The 23121-nt window shown below is 40.0% G+C and overlaps 1 protein-coding gene across 2 annotated transcripts in view; it reads left to right on the top strand.

Moving 5' to 3' along the window:
• Positions 1 to 23121, top strand: part of whrna (whirlin a) — a 211375-nt gene that overhangs the window by 176005 nt on the left and 12249 nt on the right. Inside the window, exons 6-11 of one of the 2 annotated variants that reach the window (XM_080866682.1) lie at positions 5565 to 5777; positions 9357 to 9578; positions 10157 to 10189; positions 17574 to 17648; positions 19844 to 20429; positions 21945 to 22114. In XM_080866682.1, coding sequence (XP_080722808.1) covers positions 5565 to 5777; positions 9357 to 9578; positions 10157 to 10189; positions 17574 to 17648; positions 19844 to 20429; positions 21945 to 22114 — 1299 coding nt within the window. The remainder of the gene's footprint in view (positions 1 to 5564; positions 5778 to 9356; positions 9579 to 10156; positions 10190 to 17573; positions 17649 to 19843; positions 20430 to 21944; positions 22115 to 23121) is intronic. The other variant, XM_080866683.1, reaches the window with a different exon arrangement.

Below are 23121 nucleotides of genomic sequence, written 5' to 3'. Positions count from 1 at the left end.
GATTGTGCTTGATCGGGCACAAACTTTGAGAGGGTGTGATTTCCAAACCAATGGATCCCGTCTGTCAGCACGCTAGTCTCCACTGAAGCTCGCCAATGCATCTGAGTTAGCAATCTAAAGATTGCAGCTGATATGTCTGAATATATTGACAGCAAGCCTAATGAAATCTAAAATCTCTGATAGGAGATGTGGGTTTGCTTGCACACCATCTGGATAAGCTTTACAACAAGGTGTGGTCTGACCTTTTTTTAAAAAATACTTTTTTGTATTTTCAGTGGGATTTGGCAAAATCCGAAGGACTTGATTTCATTTTATTATTTCATTTCAGCTTTTTAGAACATAAGTGTTACTCTGTTATAAGGGAAACCTTTTTTTCCTTGAGTGCAACTGTGCAACTTTATGGCACACCCATACAGGTGCCTTGCAAATGTCAAGTTAGGAAAACAGTCCAGTTTTCAGTATTGCTAGGTATTAATTTCCTTTCAATTCTTAACTATCTTACTTACCTATCTATCTGCTTTAACACTACCTCTACATTAAATCCATTTAAGCAATCAACAAATCAGAAGTTTGTGCATATTTTTAATTAAACAGTTTCACTCAAACTTCAATCAAATATGAATGCAAAATCAAGTCTGCCAATAATAATAATTTCAGCTGTACAGAAATATATGTTTCTGTCTATGAGTCAGATGTTTAATAGATGTGAGCATTTGCAGGCAGCAGACATGCATTGTGAGCAGAGGTAATCAAAAAGCGCCGTGTTTTATAACCACATATTGTAAATTAACCTGTCTTCTAAGAATTTCAAACACTCCTGATCTGTCGCAGATTGATTTCTTTACTAATTTTTATTTTCCAATACATGGAAGATTTTCCCAAAGACAAAAAGTTAAAGTTTTTCTCGTTCATATTTATTTAAGAACCATTGGGTTGAAAGAAACCTTTGCAGTAATAAGCGACCACACCTGTCCCATTAATGAAGTTGATTTGCAGTCCACAGGTGAATTAAGAGGACGGTCGATTTCACATCTCAGATGTGTGCAGAATAAAAACAGCTCACGAGATCTGAATCCACCAATTAAACCCGCTTGTTTATGGCTGCTTCTGTTGGTGGTGGAGCATTATAGTATGATGTTCAAACGGATATTCAAACACAATCACCCTACGAATGTAGGTCCATAATGCCTCTTTAAAGTTAACATATTCAGGTTCTGACAGATGAAGCTAATGATGGAGTCGAAAAGCTGTTGTATTCTGTTTTTCTGAGGTTCTAATATTTCAACACACCAGAAGAAACAGTGTCAGGTTTTAATACTAAGCTCTGCCCTCCAAGGTCAGGCCCGATCTGTACCATCATTATTTGCAGTCAACTGTTACAGCTACAGCATGGTAATCTTCCCTCTAGCCTTTCTCCAGTTGTTTTCCTTGACTCGGTATAAAGGTGCATGAACCTGTGTGAGGAAAAATGGTACTGAACTGTCCACAAACAGAGATCAGGAATGTGAGAAACTGTGGAAATCTGCACTTTTAGTGGGGATTGAACTTGTTGTCATGATAATAAGAGCTGTAAATATGCAGCCTATGATTGTTCTTGTCAGCTTTATACTGTTCTCAAAAGTCAAGAAGAAAAACATGAATTAATTTCATTGGTCACTAATATATAGCTTTGTTTTCACTGAATCTGCATCCTCATTAAAATTAGAACTCAAGACAGTGTGGATGGACAAATTCATTGTCAAGGTAATATCACAGGGTTAATCTCAATCACAGCTGTCATATTTATACAAGTAGTTTTATTTTTATTTTTTGGAAGCTGCTGTAACAAACTAAAAACACAATCATATTACAATGCTGTTGATTTTCTTTGACTACTTAATCTCTTTGTTGGGGTTGGGAGTGTGGCACAGCTATACAGAACAAGCCCTCATTTATTATAATATCTGGTCATGTAATAACAGATGTTTACAGATTTCAATCCATTTCTAACTATTTCCCACCATACTTACTGTGGTCTGAATCATTTAATGAGTGTGTAAAATGTACAGCTTTTTCCAGTGATTTGGTTTCTTGTAACACAGAGAAATAAGCAAAAATGTGTCACTACAAGCCACATGAGAACAATCAGTCCACTTATTGAGAGCTACAATAATAAATACACGGAGAAGCTGCTGTGTTTTTGATTGAAGAATTTACATTGACTTTATGCCTACCATCTACAGCAGTCAGAATGTCTGCCGCGCTCTTCCATATCCTAGAATGAAAACATATACATGGCTATGTTTAACTCAGACCCGGACAAGCTTAGATCCCATTCTCACCACATGAGAATCACTCTGGAATTCTTTTGAAACTGGACTGAGACCACCTCTGTCATGGTGTGCTGTGTGGCAGGATGTTGGACCCAAAACGCAGGACTCATAAACGGAGGAGTAAACTCAAAACTCAGCTTTAATGCTGGAGAACTTCACATCCAAACACAAAGCAAAACTAGAAACTAAACCAGGAATTGAAAACTTGAATTGACTTGAAACACAGTGGGAAGAAACACATAGTATAGTGAGAGTATGACGCAACAGCAGACAGAGGAAAACACAGGGCTTAAATATACAAGGGAGTAATGAGGGAATGGGAAACGGGAGGGAAACACAGCTGGGATTAATTAGACATAACGAGACAAAGGGAAGCAAAACTAGACACACTGACATACCGCACGAGACTATCAAAGCAAAACAAGAAACATGACACATACGCAAAGACACAGACTCAGAGACATGGGCTTCACACTGAGACATGACTGAGTCGGAGTCAGAGGGAACATAGAGACAAGGGTCACTAGACATGAGGCGTGGGACCAGGACAGGTACAGAGAAAACATGGGGACAGAGACTAAACACAGGCTAAGAAGAATCCACAGGAAGGAAGAACTAAGATCACTGAGCATAAATGAAAGATAACCAAAACCAGGAATAACAATCATCAAAGAATATTACCCAGTAACTGAAACACAAATGTGACAACCTCCTCCACAGGGTTTTAGTCTGTGTAGCTGTTTTGGCCCGTTTAGATTTTTTTTTCTAAACTAGTCATAACCATAGCCACTCCCACTTTTAACCACATACACAGTCTGAGTGGTAATTTAAAGATATAGAAAAAATATGTATCTGGGCTGTGTATAAAAAATAGGTATGATTTCCAGGAAATGAAAAATGAACTCATTCTTTTTGATAGCCTCCTCTGATTGCAAAAACAAATCGAGTTGTAGAGAAATTGTGGAGCTAATGATCTTAATCGCTAGTGCCTCATCTTATGTACATGATGCTCATAAATAAAGGTCAGTTTTAGAGTAAAACAGAAGAGCAAAACGAGATATTCTTCAGAGCCGAACCACCTTTTGATTGGCAAGTCGCTGAAACATGAGGGTCCCTTGGTTTCTCAGATTCATCCTTTCCACATCACATTTGATTTCGAAAGACTAAGCTAGCAACAGTTAAATTCCTTGAAACAGGATTTCATTAACCATCGGCTCGTGTCATGATGACTACCTTCATCTCTGATATACAGTCTGTGTAGTTTTCAGCAGTTATGTCTGGCAATGAACCTAACACTTAGCTTATAAATCAGTAGTGTATTTCGCACATTCTTTGGGATTTTCAGTTGTTATTTTAATGCTTAAATTATTATTTTTAATTATGTTCTTCTATCAGATAATAAATATACGCCGATACCAGTATGTGTGTGACTGGTCACTTTAAGCCGATATTGGTTCAGCTCCAGAAAACAGCATATAACCACTTTTAAAGAAAACTGTAAGAATAATTTTTAATAGCTGAGATTGTTCTACTGCTTAATTCCCCACCCAGATTTTAGACTGGTACAGAATGGAGTGTGACAACCATGTGGAGCTGTCATACACATTTTGCTCATTGTTTTCAGCATCTACTTGTCTACTAGATGTAGTGGAATAATACTCTGCTGTACACTACATTATTGTGACCCTGGCACGAGCAGAGACTGACTCAACGAGACGCATCTTCTCATATCTTTTGCCTCTCAAGTTTTCCTCCTTATTTTAAATCAGACTCAAGTTCTGGCAAAGATAAGGGTTGTGACATTTAAATGGGCAAGTTTTTGAACTGACTTTATCTGATTTGCTCTTTATCGACTGGATGTCGGCTGTGGTCCTAGCCGTTGTTGTCTGTCACTCTGATAAAATTGCCAATCCGTTTATCTGGCATTTAACAAACCCTGCCAATGAGTGACCTCAGAGATGGACCAGGTCCAGGGAACAGGCTGGCCTTTTCCAGATATCCATTAACTGTAAAACCACAGCTTTACAGTAAAAGCGGCCTCTCTCCATCCTCACATTTTCCAGCAGAAGTTATTAGCACGAGTCTGCCGGTGTTCCACTCCAGTAGACTGATGACCGATTTCATTAGTTCCCTCAAGTGCCAATCTGCCCTCTAATATGACAGCAAGAGACAGACTAACATGTCTTCTGTGGCCTCTTCAGTTCAATCCACTGTGCCCTTGAGGTAAATAACTGGGACATAGACGCTTTAGAGAAATTCTCACGGTAAGCATTGCAGCGATTAAGATTCGGGTGTGGTAGTGCCACAGTTCACCTTGGGCATTAAACAGTTGTTGGCTCTGCTGAGATTGGGACACTGCAACAGCTACAGCCGATGATACACACGGTCAAGTGCTAAAAAGAGTTGAGGATGAGGTGAAGGCAGAGAATAGGAAGGGAGGAGGGGAAGGCGGCGCCGAGCCTGTTTCCTTCTCCTGGTTCTGTCTGTACAAACACAGGCAGACACAGACCCTGAAGCTGTGACTTTGAAGTTGTGTCTTTGATTAAGGAGTTAATTAAAGAAAAGCTGCATGCAGGCTAGCAGATAACTGAGAAAAGAAAGGGAAGAGACAGTGAGAGAAAAGGAGCGGAAGAAGTGATATTGGCATTTATAAGTTGCCAGAGAGTTTTTATGATTGACAGAAAAACCAGCTGGCACTACAGAGATGGATATAAAGGCTGTAAACGCCACCCACATGTGTGAACAGCACAGTATCTGTCCTCCTGCAAGCTGTGGTGCTGGCACCACAAAGCGCGAATGATAATAGATGGTAGTTGGACAGCTGGAAAAGGGAAGTAGAATGATAATTTATATGAGGAATTAAGGGCTTGATGGATAGTTTTGTGTGTATGGGATTGACATCTTATGTCTGCCTTGATCTGTTTCCTGCCACTCGAACACGCCTCCTACTTCTGTAACATCTACTTCTTTCTGGTTTTCTTTCTTCATCTCATCCCATGTTCTCCTTCTCCTCCTCTTCCTCCTCCATCAGGCATGGCCTCGTCTTTCACTAAAACATCTCTTAATTGTATTTAACTGCCTCCACCACCACTCCTCTCCCTGACCTGTTCTTCACCCCTTCAGTTCAGCTTGCTTCTTCACTCCATCACCAAAATAAATAAACAAGACATCAAAATCAATTTTAAAAATAAAATAATACAAGTCCTGATTGCCTTTGTCAATCATTTGTCTCTTTTCTTTTCTTTTATCTAGTCTGGCTTTTATAAGGGTGTGGCAGGCTCACAGGTAACCCTTTCCAGTCTAGTGAATCAATCCCGTGCCATGCTGGAGGAGCAGGCACGCCACCTGCTGACAGAGGCGGAGCGACAGACCATGGTCTACTACGTGGAGGAGTACCGGGACGGACACATAGGAGTGGAGCAGCTGGTCATGGCGCTGTTTGAGCTGCTGAACACGCACGCAAAGGTAATCTATGAGGAGGCTTGTGTGAGTCTGACAAAGTAAAGAGAAAGATCAAAAGAGAATACATTTTCTGCCTGTGTTCTCCTGTAAAGTCTCTGTGTGGGATTGAAGTTTTCTTAGCTCTTCTGAGATTTATGCTTGTTTTATTTTTCCTTCCTCCCCAGCTCTTAAAAGTGTTGTGATTTTCTCATAGTCTGCAGAAGTTCACCTTATAAAAAAAACACGATAAATCAAAGACATTTTATTTCCAATTTCTTAAGTACACTGCAGTATCATGGGCCGACAGAAAGCCTGTGCAAATGGCATTAATGTATTTAGAGATACTGTACGAGCAAGTACACCAAAAAAGCAATTTCATTTAAAAAATAATTTAGAAAACTAGATTTTATTCAACTTCAATGAGCCAAAGTGACCACAAAATAAAGCTAATGTATAAATAAAGAAGCTCCATCTTAGTGCACTTAGTTTTCTCAGTATAATGTGTAAAATGTACCAAAAAAACCCACAAATGAAAAAAAAAAACACACACACAATTTACAGTAATTTCAAAAACCAGCCTGTGTTGGTTGTTTTTCACAGGTAAACCTAACACTGAAGAATCCCTCATTTCATTTTCACGCAGGAAATCTTTTAACATAATTCTCTGTATCTGACACAGTTTTTCACATGAAGCCAAATACCTCAGGCACTACGTACTTTTCATCTAACTGGAGAATGTGCCCAGGACTGGATAGTGCTCCAGCTTCACCATGGTTACTGCAGCTGATCTGATGCCATTGTAGACAGTCTGTGTTGTCGACTGACTGCACATATGGAGTGACTCATTCCCAGCTCTTTTGTCCACTCTGCTATCCTTAGGCATTGGATCTATTTTTATCAGAGCCGCTGATGCAGCTCACTTAAGAGCGTAGATTAATGCCATTCATTATTAGCAATTAACCTAAAACTCAGTGGCGCATTTTATTTGTTTCTGACATTGTTTAAACAAACCAAATTATGTTTGTGGTTAGAGAGAAAGAAGCAGGAGATAAAGGGAGGAAATAAGGGAAGGAGACCACCTGTCTGATTGTGTTTGGCCTTTCTCTGCTCTCTGCAATGACTTACTGCACCTTAACAAAGTCATATTCACAACACAGTTGTTCTCATTTACATATTTGCCAGTTCAGACAGTAAAATGGGAATGCAATTTGCTCACAAATACTCTGTTGACCGGCAGTCATTACCAGTCTGCTCAGCTGCAAATTTAATTATTTTATATTCATTGCATCACCAAAAACGTAAACACAATTACAGGTTAATGACAGGAGAGTTGCTGCTAGATCAGCTAAAGTAGAAAGAAAATATGGTCTGCTGGTATATGGTTGCATCTGTAGAGTTATGATGATACACGGTTTAATTTTATTTTGGTTCTCTACATCAAAATAATGTATTATTCAAATAGTTCAGTCTAGGGCTAGTTACAATATCAGATTTTTACTACACAGTTATACAGCGAGTGTGTTATCAAGGAAAACATACTTGTTACTGTCTAGGAGCAAAATATCAGGAAAACTCGTTGGGTTTGTTTATTGTGTGTTCTGTCCCTTTTCCGTGTAACTGTATAACTATAACCACAGAAAAAGAACCACTGTGGCATGACTTACAATATTATCATGTATAATTTATATGTATTGTACAGTTCTGTGCAAAAAGTCTTGAGCTGTCCCTTGCTTTTTATATTTTGCTTTCAAGAAATCAAAATTTTCCTTGTAATTTTTAAAGTGGTCTTTCAGTGTAAACTGCTTTTTCACTCATTGTCAGTCCCATCTTTCTACCTGAGCCTTTTATTTGTGGGGTATTTTTGTTTGTTTGTTTTTAGTTAAGCCACTTACACACTGTTCACAGATGAAAAATGCACCTAAGTGAAGAGATTAATCAGTGTTTTGTCTTCAAATAACAGACAATTACCAAAGAACCAATTTTAAATTTTAAATATATCTTTCAATTTTTAATATCAGCCTGTCACAAAAATCTAATAATTTGAGAGTGACCTCATCAAGAAGCCATTCTTAAGGAAGGAAACAGGAGATGTGTCAAATTACAAAAAAAACTGGACTAAAAATTAGCAGCAGCAGGAATAATGGATCCAAATTTGAAATATTTGGCTCAAATTGTCATCAATAAGTACATAAGAGGTCAGGAGAGAGGTGCAACAGTGAGTGTCTGCTGACGAGACGCCTGGAGAACTATTCCTGAAAACTACTAAAAGAATTTACAAGAAAGCTTGCCTAAGAGATTGGTTGGTCATATAAAATATTGACTTTCAGCCTTATTAGATTTGTATGAACTCTGTTTTCCATATTTTTGCGTATTTAAATAAATTGGTGGACCTATTTTCTCATAAATTATAAATAAAAGACTTTTGCATGATGCTGTGAGCACAAAGTCAGTGTTTCATTTTTAAATACTACAGTTATTGTGAGGACTGGGTTCACTCACTACTCCCTGAGAGTGGTATTTACTGGGGAAGTGGATGAGAAATATCAGTACATCAAAACCTACAGGTTCATGCTCATTCTATCCATGCTTTCATTTTCTCTCACCAGAACTATTGTAACTCAGTCTTCACCTGTTCAGTAAAGCCTCCCTGGATCAAACGCAGCTGCAAAGCTCCTTACCAGATCCTCGAAGCACTCTCACCTCACACCTGTGCCAGTCTCACTGTACTTGCTCCCATTATTCAGAATTCTTTCAGGCTTCTGGAGTTCACCTTTAAGTCTTTGAATGGTGAATCACATCAGCAAACTTTTGCACCCATATATGACTCTCAAGCGGGACCCTCAAGTCATCTAATGTGGGCTCTATATCCACCCCTAAATCTGGACTAAAGTGTCATGGCCTCCACTCTTTCAAAACACTCCAATCTACAATCTGTAAGATCAGCGGACTTGTTCTGGATTTGGATATTATTTTTTCTTTTGGTTTTTTATCTTTATTTTTATCTCTGAAATCCTGGTGGTTTTGTTATTTTGGTAAGGGGATTTTGTTGGGGGTTTTTTTTGGGGGGGGGGGGGGGGGGGGGGGGTGTTTGTTTTGTGGTTGGTTGGTTTGTTGGTTGGTTTTAAGTACCGTAACTTGTGATTTGTATCTTAAAGAGCCCAATATAAATAAGTTCACTTACTTCAACTTGTAAACACCCCCAGTAATATTTGGTTAATTGTTCCTCAGCAAGTTGCATCCAACAGCATGTTTAACAGTATAGGTTTAAAAGCCTCACCTTTTCTTCCCTAAACATACTTCTTATCACTGTGGCCAAAAACCTCAACCTTTGTCTTATCTGACTACAAGTTTTTTTCCAAAAAGGGACTTGGCTTTGATCGTGGAGCAGGGGCTTCTTTCTCAGTTGACCTCTTGTTCGTCCGTGGTGATGTAAAACTAACTTCACTGTGAACAGTGACACTGTTGTTCTAACATTTTCCAGATGATAGCATTACCATTAGAAAAAAAAAGGATTTACTCCTAATTAAAGATCAGTCCCCCAACAGAGTCTGTCAAATCACTCTGTCTCCTTGTTTCTCCTTCTCTGTACTTTCCTCCCCTCAGTTCTCCTTGCTGTCTGAAGTACGAGGCCTGGTTGCGCCACAGGACCTGGAGCGTTTTGATGGGCTGGTCCTTCGACGGGAAATTCAGGCCCTTAAAGCTCGACAGGGGGCAGCTGGCGCCTCAGCCCTGCAGCCAGACTCCCTGTCCATGGTGTCATATCCAGACACTCTGACATCATCTTCAGCCAGCTTCATGACCAACACCACCCTCAGCTCTGCACGGGTAAGTAGTGCTTACTAGTGGAATGATTATGTGATTCTACTTAATTAGTGGGTACTCTTAACTAAGATGAACGTTTACAATAGAAAACAACATTAAAACATTTAAATTAATTTATTTCCTTAAAAAATACTTACAGTAATTTTGAACCTGCTGCTATTACTATTTATTTCTGACACTTTGAGGGCAAAGCAGCAGTCTAGTCTGCTGCATATAATATGATGGATGGATTGGAGTATTTCCTTTTTTCCTAGTTCGCCTTGCTGTCTGACTGTTTGTATTGCAATTGCTTCCTTTCCTGTTTGGCCGTCTGCTCACTCCTCTGTCTCTCTTGGCTTAGTGTGAAAGACAGAGATGGTAGTGTGATATGTCTCCATGGATTATTACAGTTTCTACTGCAGAATAGATACTCTTCTGGTGTGGACTTTGTTGGCTGAACAGTGATATGTTTTGCTGCCTACCTTCTGAGATTACAAAGTCTTTTTGCTGATATTTGATAGGCTGCGTTTTTCTTCCACCTTGATAACCCCCTCACTTCCATCTCACCCCTAAAAACCTTCCCTCCCTCTCTCCCTCTGTAGGAGAGGCTGCTGTGGCTGATAGATATTATGGAGGTAGGAATTACTGCTGAAAATGATGAATGCTTTCCATCACAGACCCACACATACAGAATACACACTCGAGTTAAGTTCCTCCGTAGGCAGACAGACATGCATGCGTTCCAGCTCTCACCTTGGTTTGTGGTGTTTTTAAATGGTTTGCAGTGCTTTTCTTCCTTCTTGCCTTTTTCTTTCTTTCCTTAATTTGAACAAGAAATGTCAAAAGGGTGTAAGCACCAACTGCTCTGGATATTATATAAAATGATATCCACGACTGACATTTTTAAGCTGATATGTCCCAATTTCGCCATCAACTTCTTGGCATTATTGAGCCACAAGGTCCCATATGTAAACTGTTACAGGTGATAAGTTATCAACTAAAGCTGGCTAATGCTACAGTCACAATAGGCAAAACAATTGTTTCACACCACAACATGACCAAACTTATTGGTAGCTATCAGCAAGCTTCTGGTTGCTGTGTTCAAAGCACATTTAGTAAGATGGAGATAAAATATCAATAAGTTGGAGTCACTCTGCTATCAGTCTGCAATTGAATAGGAACATCTTGACAGTTACAGTTAGAGCAATCTATGACTATATGGCAATAAGTCATCAAATCTGTTGCCACACACAGAAATTCACATTACCGGTAACTACCTAATTTCAGAGTCTCATTGATTTGAAAGATAAATTCAAAAATTGCTCCACCAGTAGTGACATAGTTGCTGCAGGATCCTGATTTAACTGCAAAACGATATAGGTACTTGGTAACTCGAGCGATTGCACTTAGTCAGACCATGTTTTTGAAGGTTGGTTGACTCCCACTGGGCAACCGCAGCAACTGCCTTGCAATGAAAAGTAGTAGTAGTAGTAATAGTTTCCCAGAGGCTGATGGTGTTGCACACTCAGCCTTTGGGGGACCAGTTGGTTGCCATAACTACAATCACAAGACCAACCACCAGTTTAAAGTTCATAAATTTCATTTTGTAAAATGTGGCAGTTGTTAAGATTCTGAATGTATATGTTAGTGTTGATCACATGTACTTCGCCAATGAGCGAAGTCACTGGGGATGAAACAGTGACTGTGTCACACATGTCCCCACACAGGTCGCTGTACCTGATTGCTGGCTGCTAGGTCTCACTGGACATCTTGACTGTTTTTGTGGGTTTCGGTGCCTTTGAAGTATTTTTCAAAGAATTGCCTGACAGCCAAACTTTGTAGCATTAATTAAATCACAGACAGTATAAATTATGGCCGTAGCTGCCATGATGTCACCTACTGGTTTCAGAATCCTGTTTTGGAGTTTATTGGCTAATGACTTGCCAGTCATAGCTGACTTTACTTTTCAGAATCAGAGGCTCCATTCAACTTTTATACTGTTTATAATATCACATGCTTGTCTAATTATGTTCAGTTTTGGTTTCAGAAAGTCAGAAACACTAACTCACAAAACTAAAGTGCAGGTGGGTGACCCCACAGTGGCTACACCAATCTACATCTTCCTGCGTATGCACGTACTTGTCACTCAAAGTGAGCTTGACTGTAATGGTGCTTAGCATTAACCATAAACTTCACAATCAGAATATTTATAACTCTTTTTAACAGTTTTTAGTTCCTCTAATTGCCACTTGAGGCTTTAAATGTGAGTCAGTTCCTATAGTTTTTGTCATGTCCTCACTGGCTTCGTTTTCCACCCAATGGCGGTTGCTGTTTTGCCCTCAGCTTCAGTCTCAATGAGATTCCTGTCACTAAGACAAAAGTTCAACAAACTATCACCAGGTCTATTTCCTCTGAAGGAATTCTATTAAGAATTTTCAGCAAATATTACATCCCCTCATTTTTCTCTGCAGTGTTATTACCAAAAGGCAACAATGACAATGGTCATTACATTGCATTTATTATATGACACTAACCTAATGAGCCTAATATTTTCTATAGTATACTGCAGCCGCTCCACATGGGAAATTGCTGTTCCTGCCAAGTAGTTAAAGGCTGCTTTTCTCGGGCAAAGACTAAAACTTTGGATTTAGCCATTCTGAGACACCCTGCAATGGAATATACCAGATTCCTTGATTTTATCCTTGTTATTGATCACAATGTACTTGTGATAAGGGACAATGAGCCTGTCTGCATAATTTTAATCACAGCTCTAGTTTACCAGGAAGCTTTTTGCACAGTTCAATTTACAGTAGATCCCACTACAGATGCCAGCAACTCAAACACAAATATGTAAGCATGTAGTGAGTGTGTCAGCATCTTGGTCTTTGGCTGGATAAAGATAAGTGGTTGCACGCACGAACACGCAAACCTGCACACACATACACAGTTTCTAAGCTGACAGCGGAGATAAGCTGTCGACTGTCTGCAGATTTATTCACCAAACAGTCCTTCTCATTCAGATGCCCAGGATGGGTTTTGCCTGCCTTTATACTTTCCCCTCTGAGAAGCAACATTTACATGTGTGACAGATACTGGGTGTGTGCGTGGTGGTCTGCATTCTTACCTTGCATCTATGTGTGTGTCTTGTGGTGCTGTTTTGGGCCCATGGGTGACTGGGTGGGTTTGGGAGAATAAAAACAGTAGATTTCTGAACTAGAGTCAAAACATGGTATACCCAAGTGAATACAAATGCACACCCTCTGATGCTCACATGTTTTTATAATAGTGTGGATACTCATTGACTTCTTAACTTCTACCCTACAACTAACTGCCAAACCCCCACCCTTACCCTCACGTGAACCTCGTGGACTCTAACTAAACATTATTTACATTTTAAACATTAAAATATTACCATTGGTTTGTGGATACAAGCAGGACATCCTGCCTCCTATTCACACATTAGAGCTTAGGAAGCTGGCTGGGGAGAGATGGGGTCCTGGTATGTCTGCTTAGAGTCTTGCTCCACCAACTTGGACCTGAATAAGTTGCAAAAAAATGGATTTGTGGATGGACAGGACCAGACTGTATTATGTTTCCTTTTGAAGATAGAACATCATGCTAGATTTAGGCTACACAATAAAAGCTTGATTATGGTAAGAGCTGAACAATGTAGGGGCATCATCTGGCTGGGAATGAAAATAGGTGCTGTGCACAGTTGATCATTGTTACACATTATACAGGATGTTGTAAATTCCTAATAGAAAAAAAAAACATGCTGCCGTAGGCTACAGTCACACTAAGGAAAACAATGGTTGGAGACCACGGCCAGAAAGCTGATTCTGTTCATCTGGAAGCTGCTTTTCAAGTCATTTCTTCAGTTTGGGAAGTCAGAAGAAAACACTCCAGTCTTTCAGTTTTCGATTGAACAAGGTTAAGTTGGCACTTACATGCAATCTGTATTCCACAATACTTTGATTATCTGTGATAAATCTCTAATGGGGCTGCACAGAATCCACACATCAGGTGGACTCTCTCAGCCAAAGACTGGGCTGAATCCATGGGTTAGATTTATAAATTATAAATTTATAAACAAAAGGAAAGAGTTAGTTTATTTCATTAATGACCAACATTCTACCGAGAGCAGTGCAATTAGGGGGCTCAAAAATAAGGACACATAATCAGAAAGCAATATAGTATAAGTGCAGGTTTCTCTCTGTGAAAACAGTGTGGCAGTTCAAATGAACGAGGGGAGGCTGAAGAAGAATTGGTATGTTTATGAAACTCTTCTGTTAGAAGTTGATGGGGTCTGTGTGTGGACCTGAGAACTGAGACACAGGTGAAGCGCAGGGATTATTATTTGGTTTAGATAGAGCTGTTTTGTCACAAACTCTTTCTCCAGACGAACTTGGGATTTGCGTGTAACAGCTGAAGTGTAGAAGAAAACAAAACTTTATTTACCATCTGTTCCCAAGCCATCTGTGTGTTAATGAATATACTCTTAGTGTGTCAGCACCCTCAACCTCAACCAGCTGGTCACCGCAACTACAGTCGTGGCCAAAAGTTTTGAGAATGACACAAATATTAGTTTTCACAAAGTTTGCTGCTAAACTGCTGTTAGATCTTTGTCTCAGTTGTTTCTGTGATGTAGTGAAATATAATAACAAGCACTTCATACGTTTCAAAGGCTTTTATCGACAATTACATAACATTTATGCAAAGAGTCAGTATTTGCAGTGTTGGCCCTTCTTTTTCAGGACCTCTGCAATTCGACTGGGCATGCTCTCAATCAGCTTCTGGGCCAAATACTGACTGATAGCAACCCATTCTGCCATAATCACTTCTTGGAGTTTGTCAGCATTAGTGGGTTTTTGTTTGTCCACCCACCTCTCGAGGATTGACCACAAGTTCTCAATGGGATTAAGTCTGGGGAGTTTCCAGGCCATGGACCCAAAATATCAACGTTTTGTTCCCCAAGCCACTTAGTTATCACTTTTGCCTTATGGCGCGGTGCTCCATCGTGTGGGAAAATGCATTGTTCTTCACCAAACTGTTGTTGGATTGTTGGAAGAAGTTGCTGTTGGAGGGTGTTTTGGTACCATTCTTTATTCATGGCTGTGTTTTTGGGCAAAATTGTGAGTGAGCCCACTCCCTTGGATGAGAAGCAACCCCACACGTGAACGGTCTCAGGATGCTTTACTGTTGGCATGACACACGACTGATGGTCACGCTCACCTTTTCTTCTCCAGACAAGCCTTTTTCCAGATGCCCCAAACAATCGGAAAGAGGCTTCATCGGAGAATATGACTTTGCCCCAGTCCTCAGCAGTCCATTCACCATACTTTCTGCAGAGGATCAATCTGTCCCTGATGGTTTTTTTGGAGAGAAGTGGCTTCTTTGCTGCCCTTCTTGACACCAGGCCATCTTCCAACAGTCTTCGATCACACCTGCCTGCTGCCATTGCCGAGCAAGCTCTGCACTTGTGGCACTCCGATCCCGCAGCTGAATCCTCTTTAGGAGACGATCCTGGCGCTTGCTGGACTTTTTTAGACGCCCTGAAGCCTTCTTAACAAAAATTGAACCTCTTTCCTTGAAGTTCTTGATGATCCTATAAATTGTTGATTTAGGTGCAATCTTAGTAGCCACGATATCCTTGCCTGTAAAGCCATTTTTATGCAACGCAATAATGGCTGCATGCGTTTCTTTGCAGGTCACCATGGTTAACAGTGGAAGAACAATGATTTCAAGCATCACCCTCCTTTTAACATGTCAGGTGTGCTATTCTAACCCAATCAGCCTGACATAATGATCTCCAGCCTTGTGCTCGTCAAAATTCTCATCTGAGTTAACAAGACGATTACTGAAATGATCTCAGCAGGTCCTTTGATGACAGCAATGGGATTAAGTTAATTTTCATGGCAAAGAAGGATTATGCAATTCATCTGATCACTCGTCATAACATTCTGGAGTATATGCAAATTGCTATTATACAAACTTAAGCAGCAACTTTTCCAATTTCCAATATTTATGTAATTGTCAAAACTTTTGGCCACAACTGTACATGTAATCAGTCTGAGACAGCTAAAACATTCAGTGCAATCACTCACCAACCACAGGGTTTTCCTGGCAACACTGAGGTTCTTCTCTTTTTTCCACTCTAGTGTGAGTGAGGCCTTATGATGAGGCTAGACAAGAAGAAGTCCAGCATGGCTTTTCCTGTTTTTCTCTCTGTTCCATCAGGTTGACACTTATGAGGACAGTGAGCTACACCAGGCACTAAAAGTATTTCCTACTACTGACCTGTATACACCTGTGATCATGACAAAACAAAATTAGTGTGTGATGTTGCTAGATAGCAGGTTTCAGACACACCACTGGACAAGGTGCTGTGTCTTTACATTCCTTTAAGAGATTTGGCTAGCTAGTACCACCTTCCATATAATATCATTCATGTTATGAAAGATGGCAAGCATAAGAAACAAAGAAGTCAAGTCAATTTGAAACAACAACCTCCAGTAAAAGTAAAACGACCTACTGGCTGTACACCTGGACAATGAACAATTAAAACAGGACCAGGTTTGTCTCTTACAAACTCCTTGGTATCACTCTGCAAAGTCTTTCAGTACAACATTACTTACGTGTTGGTCTTTGAGTCCTCATCGCACTGTGCAATGCTCCATTATATCATGTGTGCATGAGAGACTTTATAAAAGCTGATACACAGTCTTGATGTCATGAGCATCTGCGATGTCGGCTGCAGACAGTTCCATAACCATCTCTCTCCTACATCCGTGCCCTCAAAACACCAGCATCTGCCATTTTCACTGTTCTGCAGGAGTGCAGCAGGATGATGGAAGGATTCATTAGGTTTCTGTAGATCTCACTTTCTTTTGCCTTACTTCACTTAGGCTGAATTCAGACTACTAGTCTTTTGCCTGTTAAACATATTGTTTTATAGTGTCACATTTCTCAACACCATTGATACTTTTGCTATCACAGTATTATGACATTGACCATTACATCCCTATTGATCAGGGAACAGTGTGTAGCCTTTCAGTGTAATGTAATGAAAATGCAAGATTTTAAGACTGAGATTGCATGTAGTACCAATATTGGCTCGCAGTTTGTCAAGAGGGAAGAGATGATCAGGAATATCAACATATAAAGCAGTGGGTTGCAGACATTACACCAGCACGAATGGTATAACTTGCATAACTGCTTAGGTTTTAAAACTGGAGAATCAGCAGTCTTCCCAGGCGACAAACATCCCAGTATTTCCTGCATTTGTACCTACTGTAATGTTTCTGCTGTGCATTGTAACTGTGGCTAAGCATAATCATACAAACTGTACATACGGATGCAGCAGGCTCTGACTGCTTACAGTGTAAAATTGCATCTCTCCGCGTAGAAAGTCGATTGACTCTTATGATAAATAAATTGGCCGTAAGTGCTCCACATGCGGCAAGGAGGGGTAATTAAGCCAAATTGATGGGGCTTGTGTTTTGGTTTAGTGTCAGAGTTAAATGAAGGGCAGCAATTCTCTGAACTCAGTTCCTCTGCTCTGGAATCGCTCACAGATCTTCTGCAAATTACCTCCTCTCTACCACGCCAGTGGGACTGAGCCTGCAAATCCTGCTTTGAACTGAGCTGATGGTTCTTTATCGATTTCGCAGCATGTGTGTTTTGCTTATGAAAGAAGACATTATGCAGTGAGTGTGGTTGTGTATGTGCGTGTCCTATTTGCTTGCCATCCTCTGAGACTGGCAAGCAAATGCGAACAGAAATGACGTCTTTCCCTTTTCTAGGAGATGAGGAACATTCGCCAAACCCAGTTCGGCTTTGTTTTGGGATAAATAGACATCTGTGTTTAACATCTGTTCAGAAGCTTTCTCACTTTCACTTGAATCAAACTCAAACACCCCTTGTTTCTGTCTTTGGTCTCCGTTTTCACCATCCCATTCTTTCTCTTTCACCTTTCCATCTTCCGATCCTCTTCCTCTGCTTCTGTCCTGCTTTTCCCAGAATGACAGCGTTGTGGAGAGTAATGAGGAGGATCCCCCAGAGAGCCTGAACATGCTGCTGACCGACATCTCTCTGGTGAGCTTGGCAGACAGGCAGGCATAGCCCCTGCTTTAGCCTAATAAAGATGGATACTGCACAAGGGAGCAGTGAGTAGGTGTGGGAGAAAAACAGGTAGAAAAAGATGTGTGTTTGTGTGTGGAGGCTGGATAGAGATGCTTTAGACATGGTGACCTGCAGGGTTTGAATTTTATACTGATGATAAGTGTTTGCACTTCACGAAAACAAAAAGAAACAGAGGTAGAGCTTTGTAAAAGTAAGAGCCTGTGCACACTCTGTCCTTTTTTGTTGTAGTGTAGAAAGAAGAGATTAGACTCAGCACTTTGTGCCATTTGTCCAATTCGCTCCCTACCTGAGCTAGCCATGTTGTTGCGCTATTGTGTTAAAAAAGATACCATGGCAACCCCAGTTTCCAAAGTTATAGACATATCAGGGGGCTCGTTTGTTTATTGTCTGCAGAAGGATAAAAGAGTGAGGTTAAGGAGAAAACTTTCAGCCTGCTATCACCCAAGGCTACCTGCTGCTCAAATCATACCTTTTGTTTTTTTAAACCATTTTTTACACTCATTTTATGTCTCGCTCCACATGCTGGCACAGCACTCGTGTCACACAGTGTTGTTCATTCCACTGTTGAGTTTTTGTTTGAGCACTCTTGCCTGTAAACCCAGGATCCCAGCAGCATCAAACCACCAAGTTAAATGACTTCAATTCAACAAGAATTGGTGGTGAAGCTGGTGGGAGTTGTTGATTGTGTGTCTAATATGTGAATGCAAGGGAGTGAGTGAAAAAAATGGTGTGAATGACAAGAAAACAATATGAACTCACCTTAAAGGGGACCTATTATGTTCTGTTCAGTGATGGACTCCACTAGAAGCAGTTAAACAAAAATCTACTGTCTGAAGTACAGTGTGTAGATCCTGCCCCTTTAAGTTTACTCTTGGTTTAAATGCACCTTTCTCTGATTGGTTGCCCCTCACCTGGTTTCTGCAAACAGGACACAGTACTTGTGAGCACCCGTTCCTGTCCCTGGCGAGAGAACTCTCAGCATTGCCCAAGAATCAAAGGAGAGCATTCAAAAACAATCTTTAAAACTACAAAAAAATATATTTTTCTTTTTTTTTCACACTAAAATTTGTACTTTGATGTATGCACTGAGTGTTACTAATATATCAGAATGAAGGATACATGAGTAAAATTATAGGTGCTTAGAAATCAATGTGTGGTTGTCGTTAACTGCTTTCAAATCATAAAAGCAGGTTGCAAAAGTGATGAGAATTATAACAGTTTAGCAAAATTGAAAATGCTCATTAGTTTCACTGAAACTGTGTACATTAAAGCCATTAAAAAACTATGTTGGGGGGAAAAAGTAATTGGAAACTGAGCTTTTAGGACTAAAGCATGCAGCCTTGTGCCACTGGGTTTATTTCTACATATGCTAACCTCATCGTCTGGCCGTGTTTTTAAGGTGAAAAAAAAATATAAGGAAGGATAATAATTTTGGATACATCTTGTTTAACTGCTATTATAACTTTGTTCTCACAGTTTGTGAGTTTCCCAAGCAACTTATCAGAATAAATATGGATTGAAAATTTAATCTAATTTACCAAAAGCTTTACCAATTTCCTCCAGGGGGGAGAGGGAAAATTACATTTTAACAACACTGAAAAAAGCCCAAAATATGATAATCCAATAAATATTTCGGCAGTCTGCAAGACACTGTGCAGGAGTTATGCATAGTTGGTTCAACAAAGGTTTTTGGTTTGTTTTTCTTAAAGGGACCTTCCAATCATTCGGGTGTGTAGTGAATTTTTTTCAATAAGCAGAAAAAGAAAGTCCATTTCAGCAGTCTCAAACTCCTGACAAAGAAAAACAAAATTACATATAATATCACCATAAATCTAAATATAGGTACACTGACCGACCCTGCATATTATAGACTTACACATAAACAGATCATATAAAAATTCTTCTGTCAAATTGTCTAAAAAACTAATTTCAAAATATTGGCGCACGACCCATTTGACAGTGTCGCTGCATCCTCTGGTGTTTAATGACTACAGACAAAAGTTGAACCTTTCCAGACGCAGAACTGATCTGATTTGCGAGTTTCAGCTCCATCAATCACATGGTTACATTTTTAATCACAGCACATTATGCTACAATATTTTGTTACACCCCTAATCAATGATGATGAATATATCCTCTCACTTCAGGATGATGTTCAGTCCGCCACAGCCGAGTCCCCTCCCTCCTTCAAGCCTCCGCCCCCACCAGGGGTGCAGAGGGGCCCAAGTAGAAGAGATCCGCTCAACAAGTGCCCCTCTTCCGAATCCTCACACTCAGGCTTGTACTTTACAGCCACAGCCTCTAAGAACCACGGCAACGAGCCAGGACACGCTCCTGCCTCACCCTCTTTACACCACAAACGAGAACGCCAGAGGGACCCGTCTCAAGAATACGCAGCTATCAGAAAGAGAGAGCCCTCTGCATTGGCCAAGAAACAGAAAACAACATCCGCTCAGTTGTCCACAGTCACTCAGCACAACATTGGCCCTTTCCCCAGGGTGCAGTCGCCCAGCAGAGGCACTAAACCCGCTGCCCCGTCCCCTTCACCTCCGCCTCCTCCTCCACTCCCTGCCCCTCCTCCGCCCCCTTCTCTGTCCCTTAAGCCAGCGTCCAAGACCAAATCCTCCCCCACCTCCTCTCCTGGGTCTAAACAGCAGTTTGTTACAGTGGAGGTTCACAGGCCCAACGCAGAACCTGATGTCAATGAGGTGCGGCCACTTCCCCAAGCTCGAGGTATGAAATACAGAGCTACAGATCTGATATGTTGAAAATCGTGCGCTGTATAGAAAAGATGGGTAACAGCCCAAGTGACCTTTACGTTTGGTCCTATTTTAAAGTCAAGTGTTTCACTGTCTCCATTATGGTGTTTTTGAGAGATAGATCCGAATGAGAAACCAATGCACGCTTCTTTTTTTTTACCTTAATCTTAGCCTTTTTGATATCATTAAAAACAAAAAGAAAATAAAACAAAGGTACATGTGAAGAGTATGAAGAGTAAAAAAACAAATTCTAAACTGACCTTATGTTAGATGCAAATCTAAAAATGATCCTCAAAGCTTTTCAAAAGTTTTTACTTTGCCTTTTAATATGAGGAAGATTTTCTTTCTAGCTGAGGGGTTTGATATCATTTGTTTTACCCAGTCATATTTAGCTTTGTGGTTGAAGACCGTAATTTACTAAAATAAACATTTCGTCTTTAGTCTGAATTTAAACTGGCATTTGAGACTATACCTTCATTGAAAAAGTGTTTACTCAGGTCACAGGGAAACGCATCCAAAGCAGTTACCCCCTGCTGACCATTAGGGAGAATGCAGGTTTAAAGCCTCTCAGTTTTCAGACCTGAAAGGTAGAGCCGTCTTTTATATACAGTCTATGAGCCAAACAATGAAATAAATCGAGGATGAAGTTTGTTTGTTTTTAAAAGAATTTGATACATATGGTTACAGATTTGTTTTAAAATTAATCTGTTAACAATTCAATTTAAGTGACTGGGTATTTATCTATAAAATATTCCAAAATAAAATGAAAAATTATTTGCACGAATTAATCGGTTCCAATACTTGGAGCTGATAATTTAAGCACTACAGACAAACTCAAATTAAAAGATTGTGCTTTGCATTTAGGGACAATAGTTAATAGTTAATGTCTTGGGATTTTCTAACCCTGTGTGATCTAATCTAACATCTATGAATTAAACGACTGATGCATCATTCACATGGGCAGTTTGCTGCAATTGTAATCCTTTCAGTCAGTGGGATCCTGGTCAGCAGGTTATGAAACTGTGCTTTGGATACAGAATTGACAGAATTAAACGTGCTGAAGTTTGAACACATTTACTGATACTGTTCAAATTCTCAGATTTGCTAATTATTATTAAATATGCAGTGTCAGATATAAAGGAGGGTGAAAAATGTTCGGTGTATAATCTTTCTAAATATGTGTTTGCTTGGGCTTAATGAGCTTAACTGAGCAAATACCCAGAAGATTGGAAATTACTCATACTGTATGCAAACATCACTAATCTAAACAAGCTTTTAATTTGGCATCAAATAAGATGATTTTCCAAAAGACATCAAAAAATAGTTTTTTTGCTTAATAACATCTTTACCTAAAAAACTTCCCTTTATTTGATACCATGTTCTACTTCAGTGAGCTATATACACACTTTGAATTTTAATGGTTTAGAGGTCAAAAAAATGCATGCTATGTTTAGATTCCCTGACTTAATGTGTGCCTGCTTCCCCTCAGGTGGCACCCTGTCTCAGCTGTCAGACAGTGGCCAAACCCTCAGTGAGGACAGCGGGGTGGACATAGCTGAGTCAGGACACGTCAGGAAAGAAAGTAGCTCCCATTCCTCACGCACACACCTCCCCCGAGACACCCAGGAGGGAGGCGGGGGGGACAACCCCTCCAAGCCGGTGAGGGGGGTTCTTCAGTGCAGCTCAAAGCTAAACATGCATGGAAGATTGAATTAACACTCAAACTTCAGGAAATTAGACATGTATAATTTAGCCATGAGTACTCTTGTATTTCTCTCTTTGTGAGGACCAGATTATGGTTTAAGAATGACATTCGCGAGTCGTTTTCACACTTGCACCTCAGACATTATCAAAGGCACATTCTCACTAGTGGAATTACTCTGTGCCGTTTGGTCAAGGTAAATCATGCAAGAGCAACTACTCATTATGCCGAGGAGCTAGAGGCAAATCCACCAGACTAGTACCTCCACTATTCATACATTGTCCTGATTAAACAACAGCTAATGTGTGATACAACTCCATGGGACAATTTCATTCTTCAAGCACCTCTATCCTACAAAATAGGAAAAAGGCTTTATTATTAAATGGCCACATTTAGAAATTAAAGGGCATTTTTGGACTTTTAAGGTCACATTTCAATATTAAATAACATTTCTCCAAGGTGGGGATGTTCTTGAACAACAGCTGTTTTGGAAATCTGAAAAATACCTTTTTTTAAACTGTGGGTCTTTTTTAGAAGCAGTTTTGAAAGCTATATCTTTGGTATTTTAAACTCAAGGGCATTTTTGGTAACCTTGTGGGAAAGTAGAGACATTTTTTTGAAAATAAATATGAAAAGTGGACAGATTTTCTTGGATCCTCACTTCATCAAAGGGCTCAGGTTCAGGGGAAATGGGTCAGAACTGTATTCGGCTTGTAGTTAAGGATTTATGTGTTAAGAAATGAATGTCCGTCCAAGGACAGAGTGGGTCCTCACAAGCAGAGAAGTACAAGTGTGTGTGTGTGTGTGTGTGTGTGTGTGTGTGTGTGTGTGTGTGTGTGTGTGTGTGTGTGTGTGTGTGTATGCACTTAATTGCTAATCCTCCTCGAGAGTCTGTTCTTAATCCTAACCTTGATCTTTTCTCTCCTCCCTCTGTTTGCTCATGCAGATTGTTTCCTTTGTCTCA

Source organism: Rhamphochromis sp. 'chilingali', assembly GCF_963969265.1.
Source record: "Rhamphochromis sp. 'chilingali' genome assembly, chromosome: 2".
Classification (NCBI taxonomy): Eukaryota; Metazoa; Chordata; class Actinopteri; order Cichliformes; family Cichlidae; genus Rhamphochromis; species Rhamphochromis sp. 'chilingali'.
Note: the sequence above shows the minus strand (reverse complement) of the source record. Positions and strands in the feature narration are given on the sequence as shown.